General features: G+C 38.6%; 2 protein-coding genes across 5 annotated transcripts; both read left to right on the top strand.

The window, feature by feature from the left end:
- Window positions 1-1360: 1360 nt before the first annotated feature.
- Window positions 1361-4045, top strand: LOC147278077 (kinesin-like protein). 4 transcript variants are annotated; one of them, XM_086251422.1, is made up of 7 exons: window positions 1361-1766; window positions 1882-1930; window positions 2039-2090; window positions 2206-2384; window positions 2464-2571; window positions 3049-3164; window positions 4021-4045. In XM_086251422.1, exons 1-7 carry the CDS (start codon window positions 1402-1404, stop codon window positions 4028-4030), a joined length of 879 nt encoding a protein of 292 aa, XP_086107548.1. In that variant the 5' UTR covers window positions 1361-1401; the 3' UTR covers window positions 4031-4045. The 4 variants fall into 4 exon arrangements, with proteins under 4 accessions (XP_086107548.1, XP_086107547.1, XP_086107544.1 ...); XM_086251421.1 differs by lacking the exon at window positions 4021-4045 and adding an exon at window positions 3953-3986; XM_086251418.1 differs by lacking the exon at window positions 4021-4045 and having other exon boundaries at window positions 3049-3281.
- Window positions 4046-9227: 5182 nt separating this feature from the next.
- Window positions 9228-11845, top strand: LOC147278076 (thaumatin-like protein 1). Its single transcript, XM_086249816.1, has 3 exons — window positions 9228-9744; window positions 9836-10529; window positions 11196-11845. The coding sequence occupies exons 1-3, from the start codon at window positions 9687-9689 to the stop codon at window positions 11398-11400; spliced, it is 957 nt and encodes a 318-aa protein (XP_086105942.1). The 5' UTR covers window positions 9228-9686; the 3' UTR covers window positions 11401-11845.

The raw sequence follows: 11845 nt of genomic DNA, 5'->3' as shown, positions 1-11845 counted from the left end.
CGTAACTGACATAGTCGGTTGAGTCGGGTCGGTTGGTTGAATACATTCCAAAAACTCACCCAAGGGTTTTAAACACCCAAAAGTTAGAAGTTTTCGTTCTCCTCACTTGCGCGCCCATGTCTCTCTCTCTTCTCTCTCCTTTTTTCTCTCACCAATCACCAACTCCGGTGATTTCTTAGCCGTTTGGCGGCCAACGGCTACGAGGCCATTACCGGTCTCTTACGCTCTCTATCATCTTCCTTCCCCAACCTTCGATCACCCATAAACCCAACAGAAAACCCATATCCCATAACCTAGCCCAAACCAATCGGACTTTCTCACAGACAATTCGCCGTTTTCGGCGAAGTTGGGAAGCTAGACCAGTTGGATATTCTTCTCCTCATTCCAGTGAACATGGTGGTGCCCTTCGATCATTCAATCGACCACCATGGAAGTTATTTCAAGGCCAGTAAACCGCGGCGGACCTTCTGTCATATAGCCTCTTCAAGAGCTTAAATACCTCAGTCCAGATTTGCTAGTACTGTTTGATCAGAGTATCAAACCTTTGTTTCTTTGCCACAACTTCCATCTTTTGTTGCCAATCTCTCAACACAATGTAAAAATTTTGTTCATTGTTCGTCCTTGCCTAAAGACATGTTCCCTGTGTTGACTTCTCTGCTCTTTATTGATCAGTTGATCATTAATGACATTTTGATTTTTGCTTGTGGGTATGTTTGGCTTTGTTGTATATATTATAATTTTGTCATATATATTCTACCAAGAGCTACATATATTCTACCAAGAGCTACATGCCCAAGTTTCCTAAATTCGGTTATTGGGTCATTTGTCGGGTAATTGACTTTAACCATTTTCATAAACTGAACCGACTATACCGAGTTGGGTTGGAACTTCGGTTGTCGGTTGTATATCGGCCCAAAAAAGAGGTTGGTATTGGGTCGGTTTTTGGGTAAAAACCAACCTATTCTCAACCCTAATTAAATGAGTATTTTTGAATTACGTTAATTTACTTTATAGATTGAATCTCTATTGTTTTAATTAAATGCACCTAACACAATATTTAAAAGGCATGTAATTAAAAGGTCTTAGACATTTGGGGACCCAAAGTAGTCGTCTCATCGTACTCTTCTCAGCTCCAGCCTTTCACATTTCTTGTCCGACATTGGATTAAGCGTGTTCCAAAGCTCACTGAAATCCCACAATGATTCCACATTTTCAGTCCATATTAGGAAATTCCACATGTTCCTAAAGATAGCCCAACTCAACTATGGGCCGTATGAAGTTCTAAACAATGGGCCTGGCCTTATCTCATTAAAAGAAAAAAGAAAAAAAGAACAAAATACAGTGCGGTTAGTGGTTTGGTTCCAAACTTGGTACAGCAGGAGGAAATAGAGGAGAGAGTGGATGGCTCAAGTGGGACGGCTTCTGAGGCAATGCCTGACGTTGCAGCACCATTGCTGCTCTTGCGCTACACTCCATCATTTTCTCTACTCACCCTTACTTCCAGTAACAACCAAATCAAATTCGTATCGTCTCTCATCGACCACGGTCCAGTCGGCTACTCGTGGCGTCCAGAAACTATCACGCGGACTCAGACCGGCCGACCAAATAGATGGTAACCGCAGCAGTTCGGGTTCGGGTTCGGACTCGGACTCGGATTCAGTTACATATAAGAGCCGCAACCAGTTGAAGCGCGACGCTCGGCGCGCCGTCCGTTGGGCTATGGACCTCGCCTCCTTCTCTACCCCTCTAATCAAACGCATTCTCAGGTATCCAAGACAGTATGTATTTATTTCAAAATTGAAAATGAAAAATATGCCTTGAAATTTTGTAATTTTGGAGTAGATTTTAGTGTCTGACGTATAACGTTTTTGGGGTTGATAGAGTGGCTTCTCTGGACCAAGACGTTTTGGATGCCGTTAAGCTAGTGAAGGTGCCATTATAATTGACCTTTGTAGTTAGTTTGTTCTTTACTTTGGAAACAAGTATTATAGTTGGATACTTTATTGTTGAAGCCAAAGTGTTTGTATTATTGACGCAGAGACTTGGGCCTGATGTGCGAGAAGGAAAGCGGAGGCAGTACAATTATATTGGTATGCAACAACTTTATCCCGTGTCTAGAAATTAAGTTAGTTAGGATTGGAATCATTTCTTACATGTATATGTATTTGATTCCATTTCTAAAACTGCATTCAATTTGTGTTAAAGGAAAACTGCTACGTGATGTGGATCCTGACTTGATGGATAATTTAATTCGGGCTACGAAAGACAGTGATGAGAATAAGCTGAAAGAGCTGGAAGCTAATTTTGGTTCAGAGACATTGAATATTGGAGATTATGAAGAAGAAGAAGCTGATGAAGAAGCTGAAGAAGAGGAGGAAGAAGAGGTATGCTAAAACTATTATGTTTGAAACTGTGTGATAAAGCTTGACATATTTCATCTTATTACTTGACCAATGATTGCAGGGTTCTCACATTGCTGTAGCAACTAGATGGGTTCATGGGCTGATCAATAAGGACATTGAAATCACCAATGAAGTTTATTCAATTCCGAATGTCGAGTTTGACCGTCAGGTGAGTTGAATTGGATGCTATCTCTTCAGTTTTCAATTTCACATAAATGTGTTTTATACATGAAAACTCTCAGGTGAAAAGCTGATAGCATCTGTGTTTATGTTGGGATTTGGGTTGAATAGGAGGTGGTGGTAATTACGCGAAGTCATGTTACAACATTTCAAACAGCCATAACAATACTAAATGAAAAGGGTTTGCAGTTCCATTTGCTGTTTAGATCACTTTCTTTTTCGTTTTTCACCCAATCCCTAATAGGCTGGGAAGGTAAAACAAAACAGTGTTGATTTCCCCATAAGAAGTCCTGCATGAGGGCCACTAGTATGCACTTGAACTACCAGCTTGTGTTGTTTGAAGTCCAGCCAATTCAAATTAACTTGATTCAAAGGATTAATTCTCATACAACTTGTTCCCAGTGTTCTAATGGAGCATTGAATTATGTTTGTCTCGGGTATTGTTAATGTTTGCCTCACTTAACAGGAATTGCGAAAACTTGTTCGGAGAGTGCATTCAAGTTTGGAACAGAAGGCCAATTTGCAGGAAAATAAGGGAGAGATAGATGCAGCGATAGTGGGTGCCGAAAAGTCACTCACCAGGTTCCTCCGTGCTCTTGCTAAAAGTAGCCTAATGATTAATATGTGATGTTTTAACGATTATCATTATTTTTGTCATTACATTATATTTGTTGAAGAATGCATTTGTTTATTTTCTTAGTTGAAGCATGCATTTGTTCTTTATAGATTCATACTGTCTAGTCTGAATAATAACGTATTATAAGTACTGCAAGTTGGTTCATAAATTATTTTACAGCAAGTAAATCTAGCTAGTAGTTAGTCACCATGGGAGTTGAAGTTAATAGGTTTATGCGCTGATGGAGATGGTGTTGTCCATTGCCTTTCATTAAGTCGTACAAAATCATTTCCCTGTTTGCTGGCAGTTGACTTAGAATATAGTGGCAGCAGACTCAAAATTGGAATGAATATATTCTGGGTGCTAAGCCCACTGGCATGAATATTGTTCTATTGTCTAATCTCTCCGTACTGTGTGGTGTGTCCTATTACTGCATGTTGTTACTTGTTCTCATTGTTCGGTATAAATAATTGGATGAACGATGAACTTTTAGGTCCTACTTTGTAGTTGAATTTTAGGATTGAATTGTTGCAACAAAAATAAAAGCAAAAGTTGAGGGAGTTTTGTTTAACTTTTAAACTGTGGATTAAATCATAGCAAAGCTGGGGATTCCAAAAGAAGAAGAAGGAAATCATAGTTCCATTATTGAGCCCTCCCCCATTTCGTACTCTGTTAATCAACCCAAAAAAAAAAAAATATATATATATATATATATAGTATGAAAATTGAATAGAGTAGCATGCTCTTAATGTAGGGAAGGCTGGATGGATTAAAGTTCATGATCAATCTAAAAGTCGGCCCTTTTCCCTTATGTTTTCTCAGCATGGTGTAGGTCCTGGCTAACTTGTGACTTTGGGCTTCCTTTTGATGTATCAACACCAACCCACGCGAGGAGGATGCCCACAAAAGGAAGCCCAGAATTGTAAGTTGGGCAATCTGATCGCTAGGATGATTCCCTTTTTGTTCTTCCTTCCTTTCAAGTTGTTGTCATTGGGTCATATGGTGTTGAAGCTCGTGAAGAGGGTAATGGGTAGACTTTTAGTTTTTGTCTCAGGGCATTTTCTTAATTAGTTATTCCTTGGACAGGCAGACCTATTTTGGTCATTAAGTAGTTGATGACAAAGGGGAAGAGAGAAAAAAAAGGACAACACGTAGTCGGCCATGGGGTGACGGGGATACTAGAATTTGTAAGCTAATGTCCAATGGATGCTAATGAGACAGTAATGGATTGGTCATGATAGACAAGAACAAGGTTGGGTGTGTGGATAAGCAAATCCTGCATCACAATAATGGTGTTTTGTGTAACCAAGTTCGCTTGCTTTTTGTAATTTGCATCAGCTGATTTGGTTTATTACTTGGGGCATTCACATCAAAGCTTGCTTACAAGTTGTTATGGTATTCACTTAATAAAAAGCTTCCAAAGGGAATGATGCCATTGCTTTAAAGTAGGTTTAATCAGCTGATGGAATGGAATATGATTTTAAAATTCTAGCAGGCTTTTAGGTATTTTTTATAAATATTGGTTGAATCATGTGAATTGGATCCCTAAGAAGGGCAGAAGATCATTTTTGTTGTAAGGCTCTTTCAGCAGCTATCTTTAATTTTTGTGGTTAAGTGGGCTTTTATATTCTAAATGCAATTGTCACGCTCAAAATCCAACTAGGACTTGAATCTTTTTGTTCCATGTATTCTTCCACTAAATTCTTCCTTGAATTTTCGCCTCACAGTTTGCACATGTTGGGCGAATCTGTATATTTGATTTCAGTATAGTTTCCTGTTTATTCATCCCAGGTTCCCTGAAAAGTTGTGTATATTTTCCAATGACCAAGAGAGAGACCATTTCCTTGATCAAATATTTGAAAGTAAATTTCAGTTGAATGTTAATGGCATGTCGAGTGGGATTTACCAGAACTGAACTTGCAAATGCAAAGAAAAATTGCAGTACACTACGTTGACAGGCATATGCATTTATGTCATACATAACATAACCTGTTCTTATCATCATATGCGAATTGGTAAGAAAGATATTATATATCTAGTCAGGAAATTTCCTGTGTATTGGGAAACCAGCTGTCAGCTGTCTATAATCAATGATATGATAAAGAAGGAGTGTTTTATGACGAAACTCAATTTAATATCATGTGGATGTGGTGGTCCCAAGTCCCAACTATGGACAATTGGACATGGAGATATTTGTTAAAAACCAACGTGGACTTAGAGATATTTGATGGAGGAGGAGTTAAGCTTCAAGCTTGAGACTCTCGGATTTGGGAAATTTCTTATCATAGTCCATGGATTTGGCACTTATGCACTTGGCATATGGTCCAGTGATTGAGCTCCGTTCCACTTCAGACTTTAGAGGATGTCAAACAGTTAGAATTATTTCTTCCATATGATTATAGAGTCCAGTATACCGTATAGCATCCAAACACGTGTTTAACTCTTACAATTTGAAGTTCACTTTTTTTTTTATTAGAGTATAATTTCTCCTTTTTTTGTTTGTTTTTAGCTAGATCTATTTGTATGTCTAAGTATGTATTTGTCTGTGTTTGTATATGTTTCTCATTTGAATTGAGGCTGCTGTGAATCATGATTTTGCACTAACGTAACTCCAAAACATGTTGATTGTTGACCTGACCCCATATGAGATGATGAGACGAGAGAATATGTGGGGGACAATGGGATAAGATAGTTTATACCTTTGTCACAATACGACGAGAAGATTAATACTTTTACTAGCACTAAAATAAATAACAAATTTTATATATCAAATGATGTGTGATGTCATATATGATATGATATTAATTTAGTTTTTCTTTTTTCAATCTGGATATTATTTTAATTGTTAAAAATAAGATTTATATAAATAAGTAGATGGCTATGAATACAAAAATTACTATCGCATTATTTGTTATTAAAATTTTAAAACTTAATACTAATATCACTTGTGACAAATATGACGAAAATTGAATAAGCTAAAATTGTAGCCTCGTGCAAAATTGGTTTGTAGTTAGTAAATAGACATTAAAAAAAACTATAAAATAAAAATTCAAGCATCAGAACATGTATATAATGAGTGTTGACAAAAGTAAATTTCTTTAAAGACCTGCAATACACCCAATGCACGTACCATTAATATACCATAACTTAATAATACCTAATATCAAAGAAGAGAATGAACAAATAAAATGAAATAATATATATATATATATGGGAGACTATGATGGACTCTTCAGTCATAAATAAGCTTCTTCCTGTTGCATGAAGAAATTTAGGCATCTATCTCAAAATTAATTGGCAATAGGAGGAGTAGTTCAAACTCTTATATATTATAAGCTACTAGGCAATGTTATATTTTTCCAATGTGAGACAACACTCCACATTTTCACACGCCTGGAGTTTTATTTGATTGGCCAACAATGAGCATGTTGGGGCAACCTTATTTGACCTAATCAATTGAAGTGTTTCGCAGTCTCCAGCATGTATGTTATAATTAATACTACAAGCTAGTGAAGTTGACACCATGTCATGTTGCCATGACCAATAGACAGTAGTTGAAAACGAGCAGATTTTAAAACCCAGTAGCCTCCTAGCTACAACTGCTCACTGCGTATGAATATGATTCTCTTCAATCATTGAATTGCATGCCGTACTATAATAGCTAACTTACAAATACTAAATACATACAACTTGTCCAGTCTTAGGCGGTGGCTAGCTATATCTAAATGCATGCATGTTGTATGCATTCAAAGTTGACACACAACGAATTAATCCAGAGCAGCACGTCGCAGTACTACTGTAGTCTTTAGGACACAAGTGGTCATTTTATCTGTTGATCAGATTATGGATATTTTTTAATTGAATAAATCTGACTTTAGATATTTTCGAAGGGCAGAATCTTCTTCATCAGATGGCCATTTAGAATGGCTGAGTAATTGTAGTTGTAGTTGATTTGTGGTAAGACTAATTTCCGGGGAACATGACCTAATTCTTTGAAAATTATGATCGAAAGCTACTGCATGCTCTATTAATTCAATACAGTTCCATCAACCACACATATTTATTTATATACGTGGGTTTTTCAGGCAGTCTGAGAAGTTGTAGCTAACTTTAACCATCTTTCTTGCAATTCGTGGATTTTGGTCAACTGTGCAGAAGAAATGTTGACCCTAAACAGTCGATCGAGGTAGATAGCATAAGAAACGTGTGAGAAAGAAAGAGCTAGCCAAAACGGACTCTTCACTGCTGCGGTGAATCTGCGACTTGTCTACTGCCGCCAATTAACTGCGTGTGGCTGCTAACACTAGTTCTAATACTGTTACTGCCAGCCGCTCTTGACAAACTTCAATTCCCGTCTCTCCACTTTGTTCATATAATATTTAGGGCAATGCTTAGGTCCACCCCTGGGGTGAACCACCATGTTCACCCAATGATATAAACCAATCATAACCTCACACCTGTCTTTTTTAAAATAACAAAATAACCAATCATAAAGCTCCAAGCCTTGTGTTTGTTTTTCTTTGTTTTCCAGATCGGTAAAGCTTGAATTGGAATAGATGCTCCATGGGCAAATTTACAATTTCATGCTTTTAGTCTTTTAAATGCAAGAGAAGGAATGCCATTGAACCATTTGCAGATTAGGCGAGTGAACAAATTTGGATTATTAAAGTAAAAATCAAAGTAGATGATGCCAGTAGATGTCGAATTGCTCAAGACCCAACAAGCTCTCAATCCAATCCAATGCATACATTGTCTAAAATAGCTTGGCTAAGTTGTTTGAGAAATCAAACCCACAGCACATACCCGTAGATTTCTTAAGAGTCCATTGGAGTTGTTCAGCGATGAACCCAAAGATGGATTGTTGGGTTATCATCAGATTTGGGGATCTAAGATTGTTTGTCTTAATGGGTTTTGTAGCTAGATGGGTTAGAAAGCTAAGCCATGGCCGGTGTGGGAGAGGAAAAACGGTGGTGCAGAGATAAGAGAGAATAGGGAGGGAAGGGTGAGGAAGATGTAGAGATCCTCAATTTTTCTTTTGTTAATATGGTTAATTTCTTTGTTATTTTATAAAAAGACAGGTGTGAGATTATCATTGGTTACACGTAACGTATATCGGATACACTCAATAATTTTTCATGCGGTGGATCTAAGCATTGCCCTAATGACCTTTTATTTATTGGCCCAAATATAATATACATATATATAGCCTATATAGGCTTTTTTAAAATATTGGAAATGCTGACCAAAAAAATATGGGAAATGTGTTAATTTCAAAGAATCCAATATGAACTCCCGCGCCCATCCTGCCGTCAAAGTAAGTGGAACTGATCATTTTGGGTGTGGTGTGCTGCAAAACAATTTAATATTTTTTTTTCTATCTTATTTCTTTAATGTAGTTCTAGAAATTACAAATATTATTGTACAGATATATTCTTAAAAGTTGTTTACCAAAAATATATACAAAATATTAAGTGTGCAATTGTGCATGTATTCTTGCATGTTCATATTTTACTAGTATATATTTGCCCTACTTGTTAATTATTTCCAAGACACATTATATTGTTGAGAACTTTTTGTTTTCATGCATCACAAAATGGATGCATATATCGATCTGAATATTAATGGGTTAAAAATGTTTGGCATGATGGTTCAATTCACATATCAATAAATTTGACCCTTGCGCGCGTATCACCTACAATCCTCTTCATAAATCCATATTATTATGCCATATAAAATGATATAATTAATATAATAAATTACCGATTTTCCTAATAAAACAAATTAAATTGATAAGGTTTGAAAATTATGTGATGCTATAACTATCTAGTCCATTTTTACAAATCAGTGGACCTCATAAGACAAATGCATAACTATATATTGAAACTTGAAAAGCTTTAAATTTAATTTAAAAAAAAAATGTTTGTAATATCAGTCATCAATATTTGTAAAATGCCTCTAAATTTTATGGCCGGCTTAATTTGAAGGGTCATAGTACTTTTTCTTATCATGAAATTTTGGTGTAATATTATCAAATGTCAATCACCATTTAGGCTAATAGATAGTTTTCGGTTCTCACCATGTCGAATGATATCATAGACGACAATTCTTAATAGAAAATAAAAATTTTGGTGCAATTTCTCATCACTTTTAACATTTTCAACATTTTCCACATCCCAACCGTTACAATATTAGTGATGAAGGGAAACCAAATTGCGAATAAGCTTCGAGGATGAGTCTGTAGTGAATGTGGCATTCATTTTTAATGGACCCCCGGTAGCATCCAAGGCGTGAGTGGATACTAAATAGAGCACATGACTCTCTATAAATACACTTGTTTGTACACTTCTTCAGCCTCTCATTCTCTCTGCACATAAAAACAGGACTCAGGTCTCAGGAGGCACAACAACAACATACAACTCCTCCTCCTCCTCCTGACTCCAAAGTCCACCAGCTGCAGAGCTACTCCTACCATTTTCAGCTCTTAATTAATGGCTCAATCTACACCATTGCTGGTATCCCTATTAACACTTGCGCTATTAACATCAGGTAATTAACAAGAACCATGATATCTATATTTGTATATAGATCTGTTGTATTATATATAGTTTGGCAATTAATGTAGATTTAACACGTACAGGAGCAGTATCAACCACTTTCACAATGTTAAACAAGTGCGAGTACACAGTGTGGCCAGGCATTCTCACAAACGCTGGTGTACCGCCACTTCCCACCACCGGCTTCGCTCTCGAAAAAGGCCAGACCAAGTCCTTCACCGCCCCAGCCTCCTGGGGAGGCCGTTTCTGGGCCCGAACCCTCTGCTCCCACGACTCCACCGGAAAGTTCTCCTGCGTCACAGGCGATTGCGGCTCCGGCAAGCTAGAATGCTCCGGCAACGGCGCCACCCCACCCGCCACGCTTGCTGAGTTCACCTTAGACGGCGCCAACGGCCTCGATTTCTTCGACGTCAGCCTCGTCGACGGGTACAACCTCCCGATGCTGGTCGTCCCCCAGGGTGGCTCCGGTACCAATTGTACAAACACGGGCTGCGTGGTCGACCTCAACGGCTTGTGCCCTTCCGAGCTCAAGGTCACCAGCGTGGATGGGACCCAAGGCGTCGCTTGCAAGAGCGCGTGTGAGGCGTTTCGCCAGCCGCAGTACTGTTGCAGCGGCGCGTACGCTACACCCGACACTTGCAAGCCCTCTTCGTATTCCCAGATATTCAAGAGTGCGTGCCCACAGGCTTACAGTTACGCATACGACGATAAGACCAGCACCTTCACATGTGCTGATGCGGATTACACCATCACCTTCTGTTCCTCGCCAAACACCAGGTAAATTTACACAAATCTCCCTCTCACTTCACTTTAACGTTAAAGCCTGTCAATAGAAACGTTGGGGGTAGCGGGTGAATTTTTGTCAGTTTTACTTGTACTTTTGTCCGTTACGGCCTGCATAGTCCGGGAGGGCATATTGGTCAGTGACGGGCATTTATGGTGGGCGTTTTAGTAATTTCGGGAACTGCTCGCTGGAACCTCTACCGTCGCTCCACGGCTCTCCGCCGACATACGATTTACGGCATACAATCATACACCAAATTATGGTCATAACACGCATTAATCTCTTATTTTGTCTATAACAGAAGGTCAAAACAGTCTTTTTCATGACATTTATTAAAAAATAAAATGCAGTGAGCTGCCCCCTGTTCCCAGATTCAGGCTGGTCCATTAAAAATTTAATATGCGGTCTCCAATGCAGGGGGCCATTTCCCATATGCATCCCTCTCTCAAACAAAAATGCAATTCCTTCACTAAAACACAGATCCCTATACTCTTCGATTCCCTTTATGCAACGGTCATTTTCCAGAGTTAAAGAGTCACCCAATAACGTTCATTTTCAATAACAAATATCCAAGTCCTAATTTTCTTTTTCATGGTTTTTTTAACGGTAACTTTGGTTACATTTACTGAATGTGAGTATTGGGGTTAATTTTGTAACAGCCAGAAAGCGTCGCAGGGGCAGAACACGCCTACACAGTCCTCAAGCTCACCGGAGATCAACAGCACAATGGTGTACCAAGGTGCCTACGATGAAGCTCAAGCATCGTCGTCCACGTGTAACACCCACGTGTTCGCATCGCATGCATTTGCGGGTGCGGTCAGCGTCACGGTGGGTATTTGGCGGTTGTGGCAACACCTCTTCTAACTTGTTCGATCACTTAACTCGAACAACTTGGGCCCAATTGCGGAATGTGGACCCTACAACTTTTTAGTACCTGGTATGGGCCATGTGATATAGGGTAGGGGGCCTACGTGGTAGGCCGTGTGACGAGGATTTGAGTCATGATGGGAAAAGCCCACCGACCCTTCAGCTACTGGTTACTGCATTCTTGTTTACCTCTAAAACGCCAATTGACAAATTGTACGGGCATTAAATATGAAAGATATGTGTGGTGGAGGAAATAGAAAACGAACGCATGAAGATGAAGTAGAGCTCTTAGGTTGAATATCGGGGAATTTTTATTACTTATTTTTTTATCATCCAATTCTTTATATATATTGAGGGGATGGGATTCATTTGTTTGTTTGGAGTTTAGAGAATGTAACTACCGAATATGGAAGAAATAAAGTGAAACTTTTCTTTTGATAAA

This window comes from Dryas octopetala, chromosome 7, assembly GCF_963921425.1.
Source record: "Dryas octopetala chromosome 7, drDryOcto1.1, whole genome shotgun sequence".
NCBI lineage: Eukaryota > Viridiplantae > Streptophyta > Magnoliopsida > Rosales > Rosaceae > Dryas > Dryas octopetala.
The sequence above is the reverse complement of the archived record's forward strand: the minus strand, read 5'-3'. Positions and strand labels throughout refer to the sequence as shown.

What these genes read in the sequence shown, in the direction of transcription:
- LOC147278076 (XM_086249816.1), top strand. Translation starts at nt 9,687, where the DNA reads ATGGCTCAATCTACACCATTGCTGGTATCCCTATTAACACTTGCGCTA. An exon ending in ACTTGCGCTATTAACATCAG is followed by an intron (nt 9,745 to 9,835) that starts GTAATTAACAAG and finishes TAACACGTACAG; the next exon opens with GAGCAGTATCAACCACTTTC. An exon ending in TGTTCCTCGCCAAACACCAG is followed by an intron (nt 10,530 to 11,195) that starts GTAAATTTACAC and finishes ATTTTGTAACAG; the next exon opens with CCAGAAAGCGTCGCAGGGGC.
- LOC147278077 (XM_086251418.1), top strand. Translation starts at nt 1,402, where the DNA reads ATGGCTCAAGTGGGACGGCTTCTGAGGCAATGCCTGACGTTGCAGCAC. An exon ending in ATGCCGTTAAGCTAGTGAAG is followed by an intron (nt 1,931 to 2,038) that starts GTGCCATTATAA and finishes TTATTGACGCAG; the next exon opens with AGACTTGGGCCTGATGTGCG. An exon ending in GAGGCAGTACAATTATATTG is followed by an intron (nt 2,091 to 2,205) that starts GTATGCAACAAC and finishes TTTGTGTTAAAG; the next exon opens with GAAAACTGCTACGTGATGTG.